The 21,033-nt window shown below is 61.6% G+C and overlaps 3 protein-coding genes and 1 long non-coding RNA gene across 6 annotated transcripts in view; 2 read left to right on the top strand and 2 right to left on the bottom strand.

The window, feature by feature from the left end:
* Nucleotides 1-6,539, bottom strand: part of WWP2 (WW domain containing E3 ubiquitin protein ligase 2) — a 42,459-nt gene extending 35,920 nt beyond the window's left edge. Inside the window, exons 1-4 of one of the 2 annotated variants that reach the window (XM_019487738.2) lie at nucleotides 6,444-6,539; nucleotides 5,058-5,142; nucleotides 3,902-4,049; nucleotides 3,486-3,607 (exon numbers count right to left, since the gene is read on the bottom strand). In XM_019487738.2, the coding sequence (XP_019343283.1) occupies nucleotides 3,486-3,607; nucleotides 3,902-4,049; nucleotides 5,058-5,142; nucleotides 6,444-6,488 (400 nt within the window). In that variant the 5' untranslated portion in view covers nucleotides 6,489-6,539. Of the gene's footprint in view, nucleotides 1-3,485; nucleotides 3,608-3,901; nucleotides 4,050-5,057; nucleotides 5,143-6,203; nucleotides 6,294-6,443 lie in introns of those variants that run through there. The other variant, XM_059714007.1, reaches the window with a different exon arrangement.
* Nucleotides 6,540-6,584: 45 nt separating this feature from the next.
* Nucleotides 6,585-11,480, top strand: NOB1 (NIN1 (RPN12) binding protein 1 homolog). 2 transcript variants are annotated; one of them, XM_059714008.1, is made up of 9 exons: nucleotides 6,586-6,691; nucleotides 6,807-6,939; nucleotides 7,174-7,307; nucleotides 7,429-7,500; nucleotides 7,593-7,730; nucleotides 7,846-8,040; nucleotides 9,574-9,671; nucleotides 10,163-10,307; nucleotides 10,895-11,480. In XM_059714008.1, the coding sequence occupies exons 1-9, from the start codon at nucleotides 6,608-6,610 to the stop codon at nucleotides 11,162-11,164; spliced, it is 1,269 nt and encodes a 422-aa protein (XP_059569991.1). In that variant the 5' UTR covers nucleotides 6,586-6,607; the 3' UTR covers nucleotides 11,165-11,480. The 2 variants fall into 2 exon arrangements, with proteins under 2 accessions (XP_059569992.1, XP_059569991.1); XM_059714009.1 differs by lacking the exon at nucleotides 7,429-7,500 and having other exon boundaries at nucleotides 6,585-6,691.
* Nucleotides 11,481-11,564: 84 nt separating this feature from the next.
* On the bottom strand, nucleotides 11,565-15,520 carry LOC132243622 (uncharacterized). The gene is made up of 3 exons (XR_009455321.1): nucleotides 14,803-15,520; nucleotides 13,989-14,223; nucleotides 11,565-12,281 (listed from the first exon to the last, which is right to left on the bottom strand). It is a non-coding gene; the product is annotated as an uncharacterized LOC132243622 (long non-coding RNA).
* Nucleotides 15,521-15,611: 91 nt separating this feature from the next.
* Nucleotides 15,612-20,564, top strand: NQO1 (NAD(P)H quinone dehydrogenase 1). The gene is made up of 6 exons (XM_006258821.4): nucleotides 15,612-15,705; nucleotides 17,988-18,152; nucleotides 18,244-18,374; nucleotides 18,478-18,591; nucleotides 18,929-19,030; nucleotides 19,765-20,564. The coding sequence occupies exons 1-6, from the start codon at nucleotides 15,699-15,701 to the stop codon at nucleotides 20,071-20,073; spliced, it is 828 nt and encodes a 275-aa protein (XP_006258883.1). The 5' UTR covers nucleotides 15,612-15,698; the 3' UTR covers nucleotides 20,074-20,564.
* Nucleotides 20,565-21,033: the final 469 nt, after the last annotated feature.

Genomic DNA, 21,033 nt, shown 5'->3' with positions numbered 1-21,033 from the left:
ATGGGCTTCGCTGCCCAGCCAGCAGCCTGGCCACGGAGTGCGCTGCCCCCTGCTTGGAGGGTGGAAGCCAGGGCAGCTCAGACCCTATAACTGTCTGGAAGAAAGGGGGACAGGGGGCTCTGCAGTGCTGGGCAGAGGGTGGGAAGCTGGACTCTCACCGCAAAGTGACCCGAGAGAGGGAGAGCCTTCATTCTCAGGGCCAGCGGCAAGCTGTGTCACCAGCCTCCAATGCCAGGGCTGCTCCAGCCTCCGTCCTTCAGCCCAAGGGCCAGAAAGGCTGAGCAGGCAGGAGTGGGAAAGCATTTCAGGCCGTGCTGGGTGAGTCCTGCTGGAGAAGTCACAGGTGGCACCTGCTCCCTCACCTCAACTGCTGATCAGCAAGTGCAAGTGCAAGGGGCTGCGTAGCTCCTCTCCCCTCCCCATGCCTCTGTGCACTGACCCACTGCTGGGGCGGCAAGCCCACAGGTTTCAAGTAGATGCCAGCTGGCCCCAGGGGACTGGAGAACAGTCATGGGAGGGACCAAAGGACTGGGCCCTGAAGCAGAGAAAAGGAAGCCTCCTTGCTCCCGTGCTCTACCGAGTGGATGCAGCCAAAGGCAGGCATCTAGTCCTGCCCTAACGGCCTAGTCCCAAGAGCTGTCAGCTCCGCAGCACTCCCACAGCACAGTGACCTTCGAAGGGCAGCACAGAGCTGGCTCAGCCCAGCCTCCGCTGTGACCTGCTGGTCTGGCCCAGCAGCCTGTAGGAGCATGATGCTGGCAGTGCCAGAGCCAGCGTGTTTGGAGTCTTTGCCAGGCAGCCTGGACACGTGCCTTCCCAGAGCTCCAACTCTGCTTTCCGACAGCGCCCTTGCTAAGTGGTGTGGGGCTCCCCGCCATCTGGGGTGCTGCTGTCTTCTGGATAGAGCTCCCGAGAGCTGTGGCTCCAGCTGCCCTGCCTAAGGTGGGGCTCAAGGGAAAGCACAGGCTTCGCAGGAGCTGTAACCCACACGCACACATTGCCACTTGGGAAACAGGAGCCTGTTAATATAACTTGCAACCTGAGCAGCCAGTTGTAAAAGCAGGAGCTTTTGCTGCAGCCTGGCCAGCCCAAGCCACTCCAGTGCTTGCCTTGCTGTCCATAGCTCTGTGTGGCACAAATGCTGGAGGCACCGGCCAAAACCAGCATGGCCCAGTACCGGTGTGCATACAGAAGGGCCACACACGGACCCTCCTCCTGCCCTGGCAGCTTCTGAACAAAGAGCCCCTTCTCTGGCAGGCAGCAGCAGCGCAGGGGCCCGGGGCAGGGGTTACGCCATTGTAAATTAGCTGTTTTAATGGAGCCCTGGGAGCAGCTCCACAGAAGGCTGTGGCTTGTTTTCCATGATTAAACCTATTTTTACCCAACTCACTGCCTTCCTAGGCAGCTCCCCACCCCCACCCAGAGCACCAAGAGCTCCGCCTGGCCATAGCAGAGGCTGAGCAGGGAAGTTCAGAGGAGCCTGCCAAGGGAACGGGGAGAGAAGGGAGCCTGGAAAATGCGGCTTTGCCCCTTGGAGCAGGCACTGGCTTCCGAAGCTCGTTCCTCTCAGCCTGGCTCAACTTGGGCTGGCCTGAGCACCGAGTCCTGGCAGACACACTGTGGAGCCCTTTCCTCACAACCCGGGCTTCTCAGAAACCCGGAGTCCTTCTCCCAGGAGGCTGCAGCACGCCACACTCAGCACGGGGGTGGGAAATCTGCACAACCCTAGCAAGCAGAGCCCCTGGATACTCTCAGGGCCATTGCTGAGGCTGCCCAGCCTGCCAGAGACTACAGGAAAGCAGGGCTGAGGTTGTCAGCTCATGCTGGCCACCTGCGAGAAGCCGTATCAGAGCTCTGCACCCACCCCGCCACCGGGCAAGTGCCTGCCACCTCTGCCACAGGCCTCACCCTCCAGCTATCTCAGCCAGGCCAGGGCAATGCTGTGCGCAGGGGAGGCCTCAGAGGGATGCCGTGCCCCACAGGAAAACTCCCATCAAGGAGGAGCCTGCCCACTGTCCCAGCAGCAAGTGCACTCAGACCCAAGCCTCTGCCCCCCCCGCACCCAAACCCGGGGAACAATCCTCTCACGAGGCCAGCAAGCCCACAGCAATCACAGGGTTCCCAGAACAGCAGACATGCTACCCGCAGATGAGGCCGTGATGAAGCCGCCCACGTCACCAGCTGGCCAGACGAGCGGGTGGAGGTCCCAGCAGGGCAAGGAGTGCGAGCTCCCCACCCAGGCAGCACCTCTCCGGCAGGGCCTTGTGCTGCCACTTTAAGAACCCGCCCTCCATGTCAGGGAAAAATCTCACACTTCTGGGCCATGCTAACACGCGGGCGAGAACAGCCAGTTGCCTTTTCCATTCATTTTTCATGTGGCCCCCCAGGGACGCAGCTTAATGAAAGGGCTGATTGTGCCCCAGCAAAGGGACGCGTGCAGGTAGGGCAGGAGCAGGCCGCGGCACTGGGAGCACACGCGCGGTCCTCCACTGAGCCCAGAGAGAGGCAGCCCTGGGAGCAGCCAGACAGAGCAGCCCAGGCTAGGACATACAGCTCAAGGCACACGTGGGGGTCAGGGCCACAGGCAGTGGGGAAGGCAGCAGTCTATTTCCCCCAAAGAGCTGACATACAGCCCTCTACCCCTGCCCCATGTCAGAGCAAGGAGGGCCTCAGTCAACCCCAAGGCCCCGAGAAACAGGATAGCAGGAGCAGGCCCCCACACACTAAGGAATCTGCCCCCGGCACCACCCCTGTGACCCTGCCCTACTCCCAGCCCAGAAGGCAGAGGCTGTGTCAGGCCCAGCTCACAGCCACGAGCCCCAAGGAGCGTGCTGGGGACACCACGGCTGTTTCCTACTGTGCGATGGGTGAAGCCAGAGGAAGCGATTCACCCCAGCCCCAGGCACCAGTCCCCAGCCCCCTGGGAGGCCAGAGACCCCGCTCCCCTCTCAATACCTGGTCTGTCTTTCGAGACCAGCAGAGCTTCGCTTGGAAGAGACAGCACAAGCCTTTTCCTGCCCTGCGCAGCCACTAGCAAGGCCTGGGCCCTGAATGGAGGCCTTTATACAGGGGCTGCCGCCTTGGGCCACACGCTAGTGACCACAAATGGCAGCAAATAGCAGAGGGGTTTGTGTTTCTGCACAGGCAGCAGCACCCTGGCTAATGAAGGTATGGCTTCCATCACACGCCAGCCCCGCGCTCCTGACAGGCTTGCCCAGCCGCACACAATGGTGCCTTGTTCTCTCCTGGGGCCAGAGTTTCAGTAGGGAGCTGTTCCAGCCAGCTAGTCCTCCTCCGTGTCACACCTACTGAGGCAGGAAATCCTGCAGGACCGCAGAGCAGCAGCTGACAAGAGCACAGCGCCCCTCAAAGGTGGGTGCCGCACTGCCAGGCCCAGCTCGGGCAAGGAGGCCCCACCTCCCCCAATAGCCTCCTCCCTGCCCCCTCCAGCCGCGGACGGGGCAAAACAGGCTGCTCGTACGTACATTTCCCGCTGCTCTTCTTCAGGAGGATGGCTAGGTTGATGGAGGCCATGCCCAGCAACTCATTCCTCAGGGCGTGGCAGCTCCAGACCTTCAGATCCAGGAGACTCTGGGAGGTGACATTCCTGAAAGGGAAGCCAAGAGTACAGCTGTCAGCATCTGTCGGCGTCTCCTCTGCACGCTGGTACTGAGCAGTGCTGTGGCCAGCAGGGAAGCCTCAGACAGGCCAGGCACAACAGCCAGAAATCAGGGCTGTCACAGGGACACCAGGCAGCCAGAGCCCCTCCTGCTAGCCCCAAACCTTCCTGCCCAGCACAACCCCCTCCCCTGGGAACTGAGATTTCTAACGCTTTCCCCCAGGTGCCTGCCCTTGCCCCACACCCCTTCCTACAGCCCCAGGAGGCAGCAGGGGCTCTTACAGGGTGAAGGTCTCGTTCCAGAGCAGCTCGGAGCTCCCAGTCCGCTTCCCCGTCCTCTTGGTCTCACTGGAAAGTCCATCCACCGTCACTTCCACGTAGCTGTTGATTCGGGACTGGCGGCTGTACACCTTCGGCTTCATGGACACCACTAGGCCGACAGGAGAGGTGCGGTCACCGTCTGTCGCCAGCCCACTCCTCAGCCCCACGTGCAACAGGCACCATCAGCGGAGGAGGAGCCCAGCGCAGGGTGTCCGGGTCTGTCCCTCTCAGCACAATCTCCCCAGCCAGGCCACACGGCCAGGCACAGGAAAACCAGGCCTTCGGAGCTGCCTTTCCACAGGCTTACCCCGCTCCTGCACGAGGCTCCCCTTTGTGCCCTGAGCTTATAGCACTGCTGGGCCTCTTACAGGACAACGCATCAGCTGGGCCCAGCCCAAGGAGGCCCAGGTGCCTCTCAGCAGTGGCCAAAGCGAGAAGCCAGCCCTGTTGCAGGAACCTGGGTTCCAGCCACCAGCCCAGGGGGAAGAGTGAGGTGTCGGGGAGCCCAGAAAGGAGGCGTCTCCTCTGCGGTAGTGGGGCAGTGTCATGCTACAGCCCATGGGGTGCAAGAAGGGCGACGAGAGCAGGGGCAGGCCAGAAGCCGGGGGAGCAGCCGGAGGTGTCGGGAGCCCCCTGGCGGCCCTCCGGGAGCGAGCGCCGGCTCCACCTCCTACTTGCCAAGTGGAGCGAGGAGCGAGCAGAGCCCCAGCTCCAGCTCAGCACAAAGGCTCTTCCTAGGTCTCCTGCCCAAGCCTGCCCATGAGGCACCTTCTACAGCTCAGCCACTGCCCAGGGCCAGCCCGGGGGCCCCAACTTCCCTGTGGCCAAGCCCACCCTGGCTAGGGATCGTCCCCCACTCTGGTGCTGGGATCAGGGCACTGACAAGAGGCAGCTGCTAAATCTGACTCTGGAAGGCTTTGTGCCTCTCAGGACTTAGCTGTGCAATCCCCGAGCGCAGCTGGCACCCGCGGCTAAGCCAGCCTTCTCCCCATCGCACCTCCTCCCAGGCACCGGGAGGGAGTGCAGGGCTGAGGAACATCCTACCCCTTGGCTGGAAAGCAAGGTGTTCCAGCCTGGACAGGGCTCCTCCTTCCCCCAGGCCCTGCCCTGCACTCACCTTTCAGCAAGAGCTGGGATTTCTCACAGGGCAGCCCTGCCCCGGCCCTGCTGCAGCTGGCGGAGGCCATGTCATTACCACGGGTCTGGAAAGCAAAGACAGGCACGACACATGAGCGAAGGTTCACAAGGAGCCAGGGGAGCCCAAGGCTGCGTTTGATGAGACCACCCCGGCGGGGCTGGGACCGGTCGCTCCCAGATGGCCGGCAGACCCTGGCGATGCCAGAGGCGCAGCCAGAAGTCAGCACTGAACCGCAGGCCGGGAGCAGCCCAGCGGCTGCAGCGCTGCTGCCTGGCCACGGCCGACCCCCACGGGCCTGCCCACTCGGCGTCACGAAGGAGCCCCCGGCAAGAGGCTGAGCACGTGCGAGCAACACACAGCGGGCCTCACGGGGACGGCACCGCAAAGGACCGGGGCCCCGGGACAACGCACAGACCCAGCAGCCGATCTCACGGCCCCGCTGCCCCAGCGCAGCCGTCTGGCTGGAGAAAAGGAGCTGCCCGCGTGCTCGGGGGCCAGAGGCAGCTGGGCGGCGACGCTGGCTGCACCTCCCGCGGCACAACCGTGGCACGCGGAGGAAAGGAAGGGCCCGTGCCGCAGCGCAGTGCCCATCGGGATCACGTCCTGCCTCTCCACGCCTTGGTCACCTCTCCTCCGCGCGGACACACGTGTTTATCCTCGCGCGCCCCGTTTCCCAGAGCGGGGCCGGGCGCAGATCGCGACCCAGCTCACACGCAGCTTTTGCGCTGCTGCCCTGCCTGGCCAGGTGCGACCGTTGGGGAGGGCGGAGCGAGATCAGGAGCCAGGTGCCTTCGGCTGCCAGACTTTGCCCCTCGTCCCACGCAGGAAGCCGCGCTGGCCGGCGGCCCCTTCGGCTGCAGGCGTAGCGACGGCCAGGAGCCGGGCGCGCGGGACGGCGCTCGCAAACCCAAGTCGGGCTGGCGCTTGCCCGACCGGCGCCGGGAGCTGCGGAGGGGGAGGGGGAGGGGCAGGACGGGGCACGCGCTAAACACCCTGGCAGCGGAGAAGGGCCGGAATGACCGCTGTGCCGGCGCGGAGCCGCCTTCCCTGTCGCGAACGCCGACCGCCCCTGAGCCCGCCGGCGAGGGAGGGGCGGCAGGGGGTCCCCCCGCCCCAGCCACCCACCTCCGGGCCGCAGCTCCGCGGGGCCGGGAAGGCAAGGAGGCCCGGCGCCGTGTCCACGGCCGCAGCGCATCCCCGCCCCGGCCCGGGCCCGGGCCCGACTCGCACCAGCTTCGGGGCGCCCCGCGCGGCCCCGCCCGCCTGAGAGGAGGGGAGGGGCGGGGGCAGGGAAACGCGCGCTGGGCTCGAGCCGTTCCCCGGGCAACCGCCAACGGCCACCCCCTCCCCCCGCTCCGCGGTTACCGGCGACGGCGGCGCGGCACTTCCGGCTCGGCGCGCGGCGGTCATGTGACGCCGGCAGGTCACCTGACCCAACGGGAGGCGGGGAGGGGGGAGGAGCGATAGCGATCCCGGCGTGCCCCGCGCGGCAGCCCCCCTCAGCCGCCCGCCGGACTACGACTCCCGGCATGCCGCGGGGCGTGGTCAAGATGGCGGCGGTGGAGCACGTGGTGGTGGACGCGGGCGCCTTCCTGCGGGCAGCGCCGCTGCAGGTAGCTCCGGGCCGGGCCGGGCCGGGCCGGGCTGGGCCGGGACTGCGGGGGGGGGGGGGGGGGGTCGGCGCGGGGCGGGGCAGGGCGGGGCGGGGCTGACGGCGCCTCCCCGCAGGACATCGGCCGCCGCGTGTACACGGTGCGCGAGGTGGTGGGCGAGATCCGCGACCGCGCGGCGCGGCGGCGTCTGGCGGCCCTGCCCGTCCCGCTCCTCTTCCGCCAGCCGCGGCCCGAGCACGTGCGCCTGGGTGAGTGCTGGCCCCCGACCCCCCGGCTCTGACGCAGACACCTGGGGGTGCCCCTGACCCCGCCCCCTGGGCCAGACGCCTGGGGTGCCCCTGACCCCGCCCCTCTCCCGGCTCTGACCCCGCCCCTAACCCAGACGCCTGGGGTGCCCCCTGGCCCCGCCCCTCTCCCGGCTCTGGCCCCGCCCCCTGGCCCAGACGCCTGGGGTGGCCCTGACCCCGCCCCCCTCCCCGCAGTGACGGAGTTCTCGAAGAAGACGGGCGACTTCCCGTCGCTGTCCCCCGCCGACCTGCAGGTGCTGGCGCTCACCTATGAGCTGCAGGCCGAGACCGGCGGCGTCGCGCACCTGCGGGCCGAGCCCCAGCACCAGGTATGGGGGGTGGGGTGGGGTGGGGAGCGGAGCGGAGCGCTGCCCCAGGGCAGGGCACCGTCCCACTCCGGGGTGAAAGCGTGCACAACCGACCGCCCGGTCACGGGTCACTGCCCTGCAGGTAAAGCTGAGCTCTAGCATTCGGCACCCGGAGGCCCCCGTGCACGTCCCTGGGTTTCACCTGCCGTCCAAGGTACGCTCGGCGCCCCCGCGGGCGTAGGCGTTGCTCCGTGCGGGCCGGGGGAAGCGGTGCACGGTAACTTCCTTTAATTTGTCCAAACCCAGTGCGCGCGCACAGAGGAAGAGGCGCCTGCGTTCGCGTCCGCGTCGGAGGGTCAGCCGTGCGAGAGCCCCGAGTTCGGCTCCTTCCTGTACTGGAGGAAGCCCCTGCCCAGCATCGAGGAGGACCTACGAGAGCTGCTGGTGAGCAGCGGCGCGCCGCCCCCGTCGTCCCTGCCTTCTGCCTGGGTTTGCTCGTCTCTGGGAGGGCTCATCTCGCCCGCATGGGCACAGCTGATGGGGTCTCTGTCCCCCGCAGACAGGCGATCCGGTTTCCCTTGCTGTGGAGGAAGAGGAAAGTGCCTCCGAGGAGGAGAGTGAAGAGGACAGCGATGACGAGAAGGACTGGATAACCCCCAGCAACATCAAGCAGATCCAGGAGGACGTGGGGCGCTGCGATGCTCCCCCCGCGGACGTGCAGGTCGGGTGCGTCACCACCGACTTCGCCATGCAGGTAAGCGAGGAAGGCGCCAGACGAAGCACGTGTGATTTGGGATAAAAACACTGGGTCTTTTTCAAAGGGAAGGAAAGTTGAATCTCACGGGGTTGAGGATAGGGACTTCCAAAAAACTGGGTGTCTCGGAGCAAGCAGCATAGGTGAGGAACCCAAGCCAAGCCAAAAGTAGGAATAAAATAGCCAGTTTAATGGGCAAGAGGTTAATTAAGGGCCTTGGCGCTTCATTAAAACAGAGCTAATGAAGCCCAGTGCTGCTCAAGATGCCAAATTCCACCACCCTCCAGCATTTAAAAAATAGCAGTCAAAGAGCTAAGGCCCTGCCAGCTTGAACACTGGAAAGCCAGGACCTGCGCACCCTTCACGCAACCCTGACTCTGGCTGGGGGGCTACAAGGCCCGTGCAGAACGGGCGCAGGTGGCATCGATTTAATGTAGTGATTCTCAACCAGGGTCCCGTGGTACCCTGGGCTGCCTGGATCCTTTCAGGGGTGCCCCAGCACGCTGTGCCGTGCTAGCACCGTTAGTGTGCAAACGTGATTCGCAGGATTAAACCCAGAGATTTCAGGCAGGAACCCAGGGTGTTTTAACCCATTCTGCCCTGGCGTGGTCTCTCTTAGTTCTGCACAACAGAATTCCTCTAGTATCTTTTATAAGCAGAAACCGCCTGAAAACTACGAGCTGGTGTTGTCTGAGGAATGCCTGGAGCCTGCGAGCAAGGGAACCCACCAGCGCTTAGTGACTGGTGAAGCCCATGGTGACAGTGCAAGTTAAGCTGATATATTCTCACAGACGTGGCTTGCGGTGTCCTGTTCCTGCAGACAGGCAGCTAGGATTGAAGGGGCTCAAGGCCGTGGCAAACGTTGCGACCAAGAGAAAGGAGCTGAGCTACGGAGAGGAGACGTGGGCGCTGTTTGAAGTAACACTTGCAAACACTGTTCTCCTCCCGTAATGCAAAGCCACAGAGCCCGTCTCTGAAACCAGAGCAGCACGTCCTCACCGAGGTGCGTAGCTTTGTTATGAAGTACGCGACTGACAGGTGGAAATCGCTGCCACGTGGTGGAGGTCAAGAGCTGAGGACTTCCTCGAGCACATCTGTGACTAGGGCGCCCACCCGTTGCGTTAAGCAGTGCATCAGGTGAACGCTGGCAAGAGACTAGAGCAGTGGTTTCAGGGTACAAGCTTCTCCTTGGGGCAGGATGTTCCACGACGGCACCGCAGTGCTTTGCTTTTGTTGGGGGTGTCTTTTTTTGCCGCTTTCAACGAGGTCCCTTGACTAGGTGGCCGCCTGCTCCGATCGAAGCGTGTGTGGCTGTCCCGGTGAGGAGCAGCAGTGCCGTTCCCTGATCAGCCCTCCAGGCCTTGCCCGTGTAGCTATTCCCTAACTACTTCTGCGGTATCCAAGAAGGTCTTTCTCCACGCAGCACAAGGCAGGGGTTTACTCCGTTCCCTCTCCAGGCCTCGTACCGGTGCTCTCAGTCCCTGGAGGTTCCCCGCAGAGGGTATTTCCCCCGGTTCTCCTTTCTCCTTGCAGAACGTTCTGCTCCAGATGGGTCTCCATGTGCTGGCAGTGAATGGGATGCTGATCCGCCAGGCCAGAAACTATGTCCTGCGCTGTCATGGCTGCTTCAAGTACGTGTCGCGAGCGCTGAACTGGCACCAGAGGCCCGGTGCCCCTGGCAGGGAGGAGCCTGGGGGCTGTAGTGCTCCGTGTCTTCACTCCCGGGCTCACTGCGCAGTCCCCTCCCGAGGTGGAAGGGCCGTGAAGGTTTTCCAAGCTTCTCATCTCTAGCAGCAAAGGCTCGGGTGGCTACCAGAGCAGGGACGTGCACCTGGCCCAGGTGGGGAGGGGGTTGTGGATCAATGCCTGCTGGGTTAAGTTGGCACTGAAGAAACTGGCTTATCTTCTGAGCTAACAACTCACCTGCTTTTCATTCCTGGCCACTTAAGCGAATACACCACCCTCTTCCTGCTCCTGTGCATGGTAGGGGCGGTTCCATCTCTCCGAACGTAGCTCAGCCCTGGAATCTAGACCGGCCGGAAGCATGATCCTGTTGGTGGAGATCCCTTCAGGGTGGATCTGCCTCTGATGCTGACCTGTTCCCCCTCCCTTTGTCTCCCAGGACGACATCCGACATGACCAAGGTCTTCTGTCCGCACTGTGGCAACAAGACTCTGAAGAAGGTTGCCGTGAGTGTGAGTGATGACGGCAGCCTGCACATGCATTTCTCTCGCAACCCGAAAGTCCTGAACCCACGAGGGCTTCGGGTAAGCACTCGTCACAGGGACGGGGCGGGACAGGAGCTGCCCTGCTGTTGTGACGCAGCAGCAAGAGGGGAGAGTGCTGGCCTCTGGGCAGCGAGCTTGGGGCAGCAGGGGTCGTTTCAAATGGCACCTATGAAGCAATGGAGGGCTTGTCCCGCTGCTGCTGCAGCAGCTTTCTTCCACCTCTAGCCTATGGAAACTGTCAGGGTCACCTAGTCTGACCTGCGGTGTAGCATGAGCGGAGCTAATTCCTGCCTCGCATCCAGTAGCTGTGGCCGAATTGGAGTAGCTCTTCCTCCACCCAGACTTCTAAATGTTGCTAGACATGGCAGCTTGTTCCAGCGCTTGCTGCCACCTCTCCCCATTTCTGATCCGAGTCCTGCTTCAATTTGGAACTGCTGAACCTACGTCTACTAGGCAACAAAGTCTCTCACATCTTTGGCCTTGGGCTCCTCCCCTGCATAGACTTGGCTCCCTGGGCCTTGGGCCATGTGTGCTGGGAGTTCATTGGGAAGCAGTTGGCCTGAGTCTGGAGCAGACTCTGCCTAACTGCTGTGCTCTCACTCTGATCGCTCTTGTTGTCCCTGCAGTACCCCCTGCCCGCTCCCCAAGGGGGGAAGCACGCCAGCAACCCTCACCTGGTGGAGGACCAGCAGTTCCCGCAGCAGCGGCTTTCCCGAAAAGCCAGGGAGAAAACCAACGTCTTCGACCCTGACTACATCGCGGGGGTTTCTCCCTTTGCAGAAAACGACATCTACAGCCGTGCAGCCAACCTGCGCATCCGGGATGCGGCCCTGGGTGCAGGCCGGCGCCGCATGAATCCCAACACCGCTACGAGGAAGTTCGTGAAGAAGCGGTGAAGGGAGAGGAAGAGCCGTCTGCTTGGGTCAGCTGAGCAATAAGTCACATTTTCATGCCTGATGCGCATGCGAGAGCGAGGCTTCTCGCTGGGTCCCCCTGTGCAGACCCCGAGCTGGTGGCACTGGGAAGGCCCCGGTGCCACTGCTTTCCATGCTCACCCGGGTGCATAGAGCATCAGGCCTCTTTTGACGTGAGGCATCTATCGAACTGGATCTGGCTGTATATTTTTGCTTGCTTCTAGCTGCGTGGCAGCAGTGGACACTTCAGTGCTTTTAATAAATAAGGTCATGGCAGTCCGTGGCTGTTTCGCTTGCAGTTGAGAGAGTTCTGTGGTTAATTCTTATGCTCTAAGACGGCATGTGGAGAAAGAGCATCTGTGTCCTGAGGCACTGCAGCCTACCAGTGCTGCAAAGGCAGCTGCTGCTCAGCTGACTGCTGCATGCGGGCTCTTGTGCTTGGCTTGTACCTCTTGCTGTGGTTCCCCCTGTTCCTGTTTATAAGATGCAGGATGCCCTCCCGTTGGGGTGCAAAGGTGTCCAGCCCAGTGCTGGAATTAGTGGACACATGCACAGCTGAATTTGCTGCAGTTTGAGCTGTTTTCTTGTAGTCCCAGATGTATCTCCCATCCTGCTGGTGCACAGCACCCCAGTGGCAGGAGCATGCTGCATGCAAATCTAATGGACAAGGGACTCTGCACACGGCAGGGACACGCCTGCCCAGCCCGAGGATGGCGTGTAGTGCGGGAAGGGCCCACACCTGGGCAGAGGCAGGTGCAGCATTGCAGTAGCCCTCCCCTTTGATTTGCCTGCCGGAGCAACACTGTCAGGCTGTAACCAGGAGCTGGATACAGAGGCAAATACTTGTCCTTTGTTTCCACTTGACAAAGTGCTGATATTATAGCAGGAGCAAATACTTTGCTTTAGCTTGGAGCAATGTACAGTGTCCTGTAAGACAGGGAGCAGCTGCAGCCCCAGGGCCTGGCCAGTACCATGCTTTCTCTATCGAGCTATTTCTTACCTGTCCGCTGGCTTGGCTGCAGAGGGAAACGAAGAGCAAGTCTCTCCTCCTGGCCTAGGCTGGGTACGAGGTTGGCGCACAGAGGCAGAGCAGCAGTGGCTAGAAAGCATGGAAAGGAATGGTTAACAAAGATGCCGTTTAGAGAGCGCTGTGGACAGAAGCAAGGCTTTCCGCGTATCAGTGCCCTGGCCTGCAAGCAAAGCTAAGCCAACGTTCAGGCACAAAAGGGCTTGGCAACTGGGTGACCAGTTGGGATTGAGTGCTCCAACTGGGAGCAAGGCAGCTATTAATGGGAAAGCCCTTTGTGCAGGTCCCCAAGTGCCCTGGTTCTTTGAGAAGAGCTCCAGGCCAGAGACAGGCTGGAGAGGACTGATCCCTCCTTTAGGACCTTTCTAGGGCTGGATCATCACTTCCAGGTGAGGTGCTGCTCACTGCTGGGCTTTGTGGCTTGTTACTGAGTGGAAAAAAGCATCTCCAGAGTTTTCAAAACCCCCTTTTCCTGCCTGCCTTTCTCCGCTCCATCAGCCTTCCTGGAGCTAACCCAGCTGTGACCGTTCAGTGAGAATAACTTGGCTCCACACTCCTTTCTCTGTCAGTTTTGATGGCGTTTGCTCTGCTCTGACAAAAAGCAGCACGGTTGCAACCCCAATGCCCAGGGCGGGACAGCTCTTGGGTTCCTCTCAAATGCAGAAACTGCCCCTCTCGGCAGACAGCTGTGCATCGCTGTCTTCGGGACTGCGCTCAAACTTGCGCACTTTCAGCAAGACCTTTGCTCGTGCTTTTTGAAGAGGGCAGTTCCCTGCCGAGGGGGAAAGCGGAGCTGTGGGGCAGAGTGGAGTTTGCCCGTCATGCTTTGTTGGCGTGATGCCCGAGGAGTGCTGCTAAAGCTAGGCCGTGCCAGGACCCAGCAGCATGTCAGGGCGGCGTTTGTGGAGCCAGGGGCGGCTTGCATTGCTGAACTTTATCGTCCACGGCCCGCCCAGGGCAGCGAGCTGTAAATCATTCCTTGGCGTTGTTTCCCTTCCCTTAGGCCACACGCTGTTTTTCCCTTACTGCGTTTTAGTGCATGGGTCTGAGCTGGTGCTTGGAGGAAATCTGCACTCCTGGTTTCAGGCGCTGGGGAAAGGCAGCGACCTCTCTCCTGTCACATTGGTGGCACAGTGCTGCCTTGCTGGGAGCTGAGAGCCCATTTCCTTGGGGGCCAACTGAGGAGGAGGAGGAGAGGGATCGGGCTGAGCAGGGCTCTGGGACCTCCAGCCGGCGAGTGAAGCTTGCACGTGGCTGTGAGCATTTGTGTGCACACTCGCCTGGTGCTTAATTAGCTTGTTTATGCTGCCTGTGGCTGGACTAAGGACCATGGGAATGGGGGGGGGGACTCCAGGGGCCCCCTCTTGTTTCTCTAATTATTACTCTAGATACCAACCACAGTCAACAAAGTGTTTCCAGGGCCCCACTGTGACTGGGCAGCAGCATCCCGACCTGCCGTACGGTCAGGTACAGGCCCCAGCCCCCCGTGTCGCTCGTTCAGAGGCTGGGGTCAGCAAGGCCAGTCTGCAAAGCAATAGGGCAGCACCCCAGGCCAGAGGAGCCCGGCCGCAGGTCATGGACCTGCTCCCCTTCAGTTCTTAGTGTGGGAGCATGGTCTGGCCTACACCCGCTGACTGGGGCAGCAGGTCCTAGGCGTCGCTGTGTCCCTGGCCTGCACCCTGGGTCTGGCCTTTTTGAGCTGGCCCTTACGAGCTGCTTAGTTCAGCTCTCTAGCGAACAGGGTGCTAAATGCGGAGAGTGAAAAGGTAACTAATTCACCTCTGGTGCATTTCTAAGCAGCCCAGTACCCTCCCGAGGTACAAACTGAGCTACGCAAGGCGCCAGAACAGAGGTGGCAGGTTCCTCTCTGCAAGGGGCATTTCAGGATTGCAGCCAGACCCCGCAGCTCAAATATTCAAAGTCCCTTTTTGCTTCCGAGTGCCGGCTTCGAAGTCAGGTGCAGTCACGGAGACCTGCAGGCTCGTCGGCGCAGATGAACGTCTGGAGCCAGGCTCTGAAATGGGCATACAGTTAGCTTTGGAAAGGTCTTGGGCAGGAAAAGAAGTGGCAGGGTCTGCTACGCTCTCCCCTGGGCCAGGCAGCGATCGGCAAGGTGCACCCTCCCAGGCATGCGCAGCACCCAGTCAACCTGGGAGGACTACAGCAATAGCAGCGACTGAGGCCCGCACAGTCTCCCTGCTCAAGCTCTCCCATTGCCATAACAATAGAAAAGGCTGCTGTTCTTGCACGTAACGTGCGTGCCGGTCTGGACCCCCCTGCCTGTCGACACCTTTGAAAACCATGACCTCTACCGTGACTTAGCTCTGCAGGTGCGCGGGACTCACGCAATGCTGTTCTCCACCCACAGCCGCAGAGCAAGATCTTTTGTTTGAGTTCATTACTGTTTGATAGCGCCGCGCCCAATTTAATTCAGGTGGAGCGCTGCAAACACGATATGGTCTGGGGGCAGGTTTTGCTCAGCTGAGTCACCCAGCGCGACGGGCCAGCAGCCAGCTCGGCGTTACGAAAGGCCTAGGAGGAGAGGCCCGGGGACCTGGTGTGAGGGGGGTCTCGGGCATTTTTGGTCATGTACCTGTAGCAGGTTTATCTTTTCGGTAGCCCCTTTCTAGGTCTGCCGTCCAGCTGCGTATCCTCACGGCTCCACGGTGCAGAAGCAGCACTTCTGCATCGCTCCTGCCCTGTGCCCCCATCAGCTGCTCTTCGTGAGGTTAGGTAGACCGGGATTGCAGGGAACCTCCACTTGTGGCTTAAAGATAGAAAACAGAGCAAATACAAATGGTTAGTTTTGGGGATGAAAAGAAGCAAGCAGTGGGTCCCCCAGGTCTGTTGGGGCCGGTGCCGTGTAACGTGTTCATAAATGATCTGGAAAAGGAGGTGGCCAAGTCTGCCAATGACGCCAAATGATTCAAAATTGGTAAGAGCACGGTGGGTGGGCCTCGGGGCACCGAGCCAAGGGGCAGCTCAATGGCAATTTAACATAGGTCCACCTGGCTGTGACCTCTGCTTGGATGGGCTCGACGCGAGCTGTTCCCATATGGGGAGCAGAGCTAGGGGTCCTTGGGGCAGTCCCCTAAAAACAGCGGTCCAAAAGGCAAACGGGAGGACGAAGGGAGACGTGCCCCTCGGTGCCTCCACATCTGGATAACTCTGGTCCCCGCGGCTCAGCCAGGAGCGCGAGGAGGGCAGAGGGGAGCAGGGGGCTTCCCTAGGACACGGAGGAGGCAGACAGGAGAGGCTGCAAAAAGGGGAGGGTTACGAAACGCAAAGGGGAGAAGGGAAAGTCACTGGGGAGTTGTCTCCCTGGCTCTCGCCGGGCGCCGCAGGGACCCAGGAGGCTGCTGCGAGGCGGCAGGACCCCGCGGGCAGCTGGGTGGGGCTGAGCACTGAGGCATCGCCTCCCGGAGCCGGCTCCGCCCTTGGGGAAGTGTCTCTGCAAGCTGGGACCGGCCCGGCTGCCTCCGACCCGCCATGGCTGGTAAGAGACGGGGGACAGGGGCAGGGGCTGTGCTGTGCCCCAGCCCGGGCTGGACCGGGGCTCCCAGCAGCGCAGCCCCTGGGCCCCTCTGCCCATGGAGGAGAGGGGCAGGGGGCAAGGGGCAATGCCCTGCCCCAGGGCTGCCTGCACCTGAAGTGCGGAGCGGAGGGGAGAGAAGGGGAAGGGGAGACTCCTTCTTCCAGGGCGCCCCGGGGAGCTCCTGCACGCACAGCGGCACCGTCGCGGGGGTTTGGGCAGACAGGGTTCCTGGGGGAAATGCGACGTCTTCTTTTTTAAACCAGCTCAGTAGCTGGAGAAATGGGTGTAAGCGCTCAAAGTTACACCAGCCCAGGGCAGGAGTCACCAAGGGGTGCAAATGTGCTGCCCGCAGGGAAGTCCCAGGACCTCCACCCCCCTCCGCGGGGCAGCGGGGTGACAAGCCGGTCGTGGCACCTCACAGCGCTGGCTCCAAGCCCGGCCTTTCGTGGCGGGTCACGGCTGTGCGGGGGGACAGCCCGAGGTTTGTAGACTCGGGGTGCAACCGCTCCAGACACCGAGCCAGCACGAGTGTTGATCCACACTCGTGCAGCTCACAAGGCCTCTGCTCCCTGCCCCCGTGCGACGCCGGACGTGGTCTGACCCCTCCGTGGCAGCTCGGATGCTCTCGTGGAGGCCGGAGGCTCCGGGCTTGGGCAACGCCGGCTCGGCCTCCTCCTCCTGCCGGTCTCGCTCCAGCTCCCAATGCCCCAGCTTTTCCCGTTGGTGCTTCGCCTGCCCCGTGGACGGCCCTTGCTGCCTTCCCTCACGCTGCTCCTCCGCACAGCCCTCCTCAGCCCTGGGAAACACGGCGTCCCGAGGGCTCCTCCTTTGCACCCTGATCTTGGTGGGGGTGCGTAACCCCCCGACAGGTGCCAACCTCTACGGCCGTGCCTGGGCCTTGGTCTTCTTGCTGTGCGGAGAGCGGGGACCCTCGCGGGGCCGCCCTGGCCGCAGCTGGCTCCTCAGCCCAGGTCTGCGTCCACAGGCAATTCCTTTTGGTTGCTCCCCGTAAGGCCCTCCGCTCGTCTACCCCCTTCGCTCCCTCCCTCCTTCCCCCCGAATTGCCCAGGTGACTCCTCCGCTCGCCTGCCGCCCCCCCCGCCCCTTCCCCTCACAGCACGGATGTGCCAAGGTGCTCCCACGTGAAGATCCCAGCCGTGGCCCTGGGTGCATCGCCTGCGACTGCCTCCTCTCCCTTTTCATCTCGTGGTTTGATGAAGGCCGCGCTGCGGCATGGTTTCCTCTTGATCCCGGTCTCTGTCCCTTATGTCCACTGAAGCCGCTCTCGTTGGCAGCTCAGACCTGGCCCCCCACCCTCATCCCCCTGGACTCGGCGGCTGCCTTTGACGCCATCGACCGTACCCCTCTTCGTGCCTTCTTGCCCTCCTTCCCCGTCCGCGACGCCGTCTCCTGCTTTACCCCTGAGCGCTGCAATTGCCCCTGCAGCACGTGGGCTGTTTGCAGAGCATCCTCTTGCAGCGCTGCAGGGCCCGTCCTTGATCCGCTCCTGCCTCCTCCGGCACGTTGGCTCGAGTCGTCTCGGGGCGGTGAGCCGTGCTAGCCTGGAGCCAGGCAGGGCAAGGGGGCGCCTTGGAAGTTAAGTAGAGGCGCGAGCTTCTGTACGCAAAGCCCAACTGGTCCGACGCCAGGCACGGACACCAGTTAATCCCCAAGTACAAATCCAATTCCTGCCTCTGCCCGTGACTTGCTGCCTCCCTTCCTCAGACCTGCCTCAGCCGGTCCAGACTAAGAATTCAGCATGGGTTTCAGCTCAGTGAGGCTAAAAACGCTCATCTTTCCTCCTTCCTGCCACCTTGCTCGATCGCTGGGCACACCGACTCCATCCGGCCTGTCCCCGATGGCCTGGACCTCCCTCTGGGCCCGCTCCTTCCGTGTAACGTTCCCGAGACGCTGCTCGAATTCTTGTCGTGAGCCTCAGGGCACCGGGGTCCGAGACGGCTCGGTCCTTCGCTGCTTGCTTGCGTGTTCGGGACGGGAGACGAGCTGAGCGAAGCCCTGCACTTTAGGCAGCCAGACTTTTATGGGGCATCCCCCTCCAATCCTTTCGCCTGCATTTCAGGCACGCAGACTGAGATCCTATCAAGATCCCATCTGCCGGGGTGGCAGGGAGAGGGGGCACGTACTCTGCGTTGCCCACGTCTCGGGAATCGGGAAACTCGGTGTTTTGGGGCGCCTTTCCCTCCGGTGAAGGAAGCGCTCCAGCTTCTCGCTCTCTCTTCCAGCAAAAAAAGCCCTGATCGTGCTGGCGCACGCGGAGAAGACCTCCTTCAACCACGCCATGAAGGATGCTGCTGTCGACGCACTGCAGAAGAAAGGCTGGAGCGTCGCCGTGTCTGACCTGTACGCCATGAAGTTCAACCCGGTGCAGTCCCGGGAAGACATCACCGGTACTGAGCAGCGCTGTTCCCCCGAAAGCACAGAGCTCCTTGGCACCGGTCCCCAGCACCGACCTCTGTCCTGTTTTGCCTCCTCTCTCAGGTAAGCCGAAGGATCCCAACAACTTCAACTACGCGGTGGAGATGGGCTTGGCGTGGAAGGAGGGCCGGCTGAGCAGCGACATCGTGGCAGAACAGAAGAAGCTGGAGGCTGCGGACCTCGTGATATTCCAGGTACCTCCTTCCTCGCCAAGGGAGCAACCGCGGATGGAAAGAAAAGCAGGACTCATCTCCTGACCTCCTTCTGCAATCTCTCCGTCTCTCCCTTCCTCCTAAGTTCCCGCTCCAGTGGTTTGGGGTGCCAGCCATCCTCAAGGGCTGGTTTGACCGGGTTTTCACAGGAGGCTTTGCCTACTCCTATGCCAGCATGTACGACCAGGGCCCCTTCCAGGTAGGCTGCGCTGGGGACGGGTACTCGCTTTGCTTTACCCTTGCCCTGCCTGTCCTGGGGGCTCCCACCCGCCTGGAGCTGCCAGCTCGAGTCTCACCCGAACATATGCTTTGCGGACTCGCTGCTCTCCCTTCTCCGAGGGAGACCGCTAGGTGCGACGCTTGCACGTGCCTGCAACGGGCAAAGGGGTGGGGAAGCCCGGCAGGGCACGTGCAGGGGCGTAGCTGAGCTGAGCTCCCCAGGCCAGGCGTTCCCCGTGCTCTGGCGTAGCTCCGGGGCTGTAGCCTGGTGCTTCGCACCTGCCGCGCGGGATGTGACCGAGGCTTGTCTCCCGCAGAAAAAGAAGGCCGTGCTCTCCTTCACCACGGGCGGGGCGGGCTCCATGTACACCCCCAACGGCATCAACGGGGACGTCAACATCCTCCTCTGGCCAATACAGGTACCGGATTTACACCCAGGGAGGCAACGCGCGGCAGGGAACCGGTAGTGGCACCTTCTCGGGAAGGTGCCCGAGCCCCCGAAGGCAGCGTGGAATGAAGCTAGAGATGGTCTTGTTGGGAGGGGAGGAAAGTGCGGATTTGTGTCTACTCCTCAAAAGGTCCCAGGGGACAGACAGCAAAGGCGACAGTCCTGTGCTGGACCCTGGAAAAGGGACTTTCCCTCTCCTGGGGTCCAGCCTGTGCAGGGAACTGCTGCGTGTCCGGGCTGGGGGAAGGAGGGTGGACACCGGTACGCTGGCAGCTGAACGAACTCGAGTTTCAGAGCTGGCTGCTTTAGCTTACCCACGCATCTAAGATGGCTCGACTCCCATACCAACCAGCGACTTAAAGAGGTTTTTCTGTTTGGCCTAAACTCACCGGGTGCAATATCAGCTGCGTAGCAGCCGGGATGTACTAGCGCAGCCCACGAGGACCCAGATGCTGGGGAATTTAAAACCCAGTCCCCAATTCCTGAAGCATGGGGGGGATGAGGGCCATGCCCCAGCTGAGGAGACCAAGTGCACTTCCGTTGCAGTCTGGGAGTCCGGGGATGTAGGGCACACCACAGCGCAGTCCAGGCTGGCTGGTCCCCGGTCTGCCTCCTCCAGCACCCGGCGTTGCCTTGGATGGAAGAGGCCATGTCTCTTCTTCCCAAATAGACACCGACCTTGGCACTCCCGTGTTTCTCACCTAGAACGGCACGCTGTACTTCTGCGGCTTCCAAGTCTTGGAGCCGCAAATCGCTTACAGCATTGGCCACACGCCTGAAGACGTCCGTTCCCAGATCCTGATGGGCTGGAAGGAGCGCCTGGGGAGCATCTGGGAGGAGAAACCGCTCAGTTTTGTTCCCAGCAGCAGCTTTGAGCTGAGCTTCAAAGGGGGCTTCAAGCTGAAAGCAGAGGCTCAGGAGCAGCAGAAGGATCAGAAGTACGGGCTGTCCGTGGGCCAGCACTTGGGGAAGGCCATTCCCCCCGACAACCAGGTCAAAGCCCAGAGGAAATAGCTTCCACAGCGACGCCGTCTGGCGTCTGCCAGTTCAGAGCACTACGCTCCGAGTGGGGGCCGGTCGCACAATTTCCTGTATCTTTTGTCTTCATTTTCATGCTGTTCGAATGCACTTGGCTTTGATTACATGTATTGGCTCCGCACGGGTAAAAGGAAGTGCCTGCAGATGCTCCAGTGCTGCAGTGCCTGCTGCACGGTGCTGCGGGAAAGATTAAAATAACCCTGGTCTACTGCACTAGTCCCCCCCGCCCACCCCAACCCTTAGCAGGGGCTACAGGCTGGGGCAGATTCTGCTAAATTGCTACTCCACACTCACGGCAAAGCCCCATCTATCCCCATCAGGTAGCCTGAATTAGTGACTGGATTGCAGCACTTGAGCGAGTGCTGCAAGGGGGAAATCTTGTCTCCGTGGCACAGAGTTGTGCTGGTACTCTTACCCTCTCTGCTCATAGATCATGACGATTCTCAATAAAAGGCTTTTGCTCTCTCGTAAGTAGTTCAGAGTCGTCATGGTCTCACATCCTTCCATTACACCTATACGTTGGTCCAAAATTGGGCCCTGGCCTAGAGACCTTTATGTTACTCTCCCAAGAGAGTACGGGCTAGTTGGTGCTCCACGGTCTGCATTTCCCCGCAGTCGCGTGCACCTGTCATTAGAGTAACCCCATTCCTGCATATTATCTTTTGTCTCGCTGACTCCTGTTCAGAGACCACTTGGACGTCTCTGTGTCAGTCCATCTGCTCCTCCGCCAGCAGCTAGGGATTCAGCCAACCCTTCGTGTTGCATGTACAACGCTCCCATTCGCGTTTCAGGCCCTGATTCTGGGAATCCCGCTACTGCAGCCAAGGGGGTCAGCTTGCAGCGCTCGTTACAGAGCAGCTGCCCCTCCATCCCACTGTCCCGCAGAGCTCGCGTTGGAAGACACCGGGCCAGGAGGCAGAATAGTAAAAAGGATCT

This window comes from Alligator mississippiensis, chromosome 10 (genome assembly GCF_030867095.1).
Source record: "Alligator mississippiensis isolate rAllMis1 chromosome 10, rAllMis1, whole genome shotgun sequence".
NCBI lineage: Eukaryota > Metazoa > Chordata > Crocodylia > Alligatoridae > Alligator > Alligator mississippiensis.
The sequence above is the reverse complement of the archived record's forward strand: the minus strand, read 5'-3'. Positions and strand labels throughout refer to the sequence as shown.

What these genes read in the sequence shown, in the direction of transcription:
- NOB1 (XM_059714008.1), top strand. Translation starts at nt 6,608, where the DNA reads ATGCCGCGGGGCGTGGTCAAGATGGCGGCGGTGGAGCACGTGGTGGTG. An exon ending in TGCGGGCAGCGCCGCTGCAG is followed by an intron (nt 6,692 to 6,806) that starts GTAGCTCCGGGC and finishes GCCTCCCCGCAG; the next exon opens with GACATCGGCCGCCGCGTGTA. An exon ending in AGGACCTACGAGAGCTGCTG is followed by an intron (nt 7,731 to 7,845) that starts GTGAGCAGCGGC and finishes TGTCCCCCGCAG; the next exon opens with ACAGGCGATCCGGTTTCCCT.
- NQO1 (XM_006258821.4), top strand. An exon ending in GTCCCGGGAAGACATCACCG is followed by an intron (nt 18,153 to 18,243) that starts GTACTGAGCAGC and finishes CTCCTCTCTCAG; the next exon opens with GTAAGCCGAAGGATCCCAAC. An exon ending in TCCTCCTCTGGCCAATACAG is followed by an intron (nt 19,031 to 19,764) that starts GTACCGGATTTA and finishes TTTCTCACCTAG; the next exon opens with AACGGCACGCTGTACTTCTG.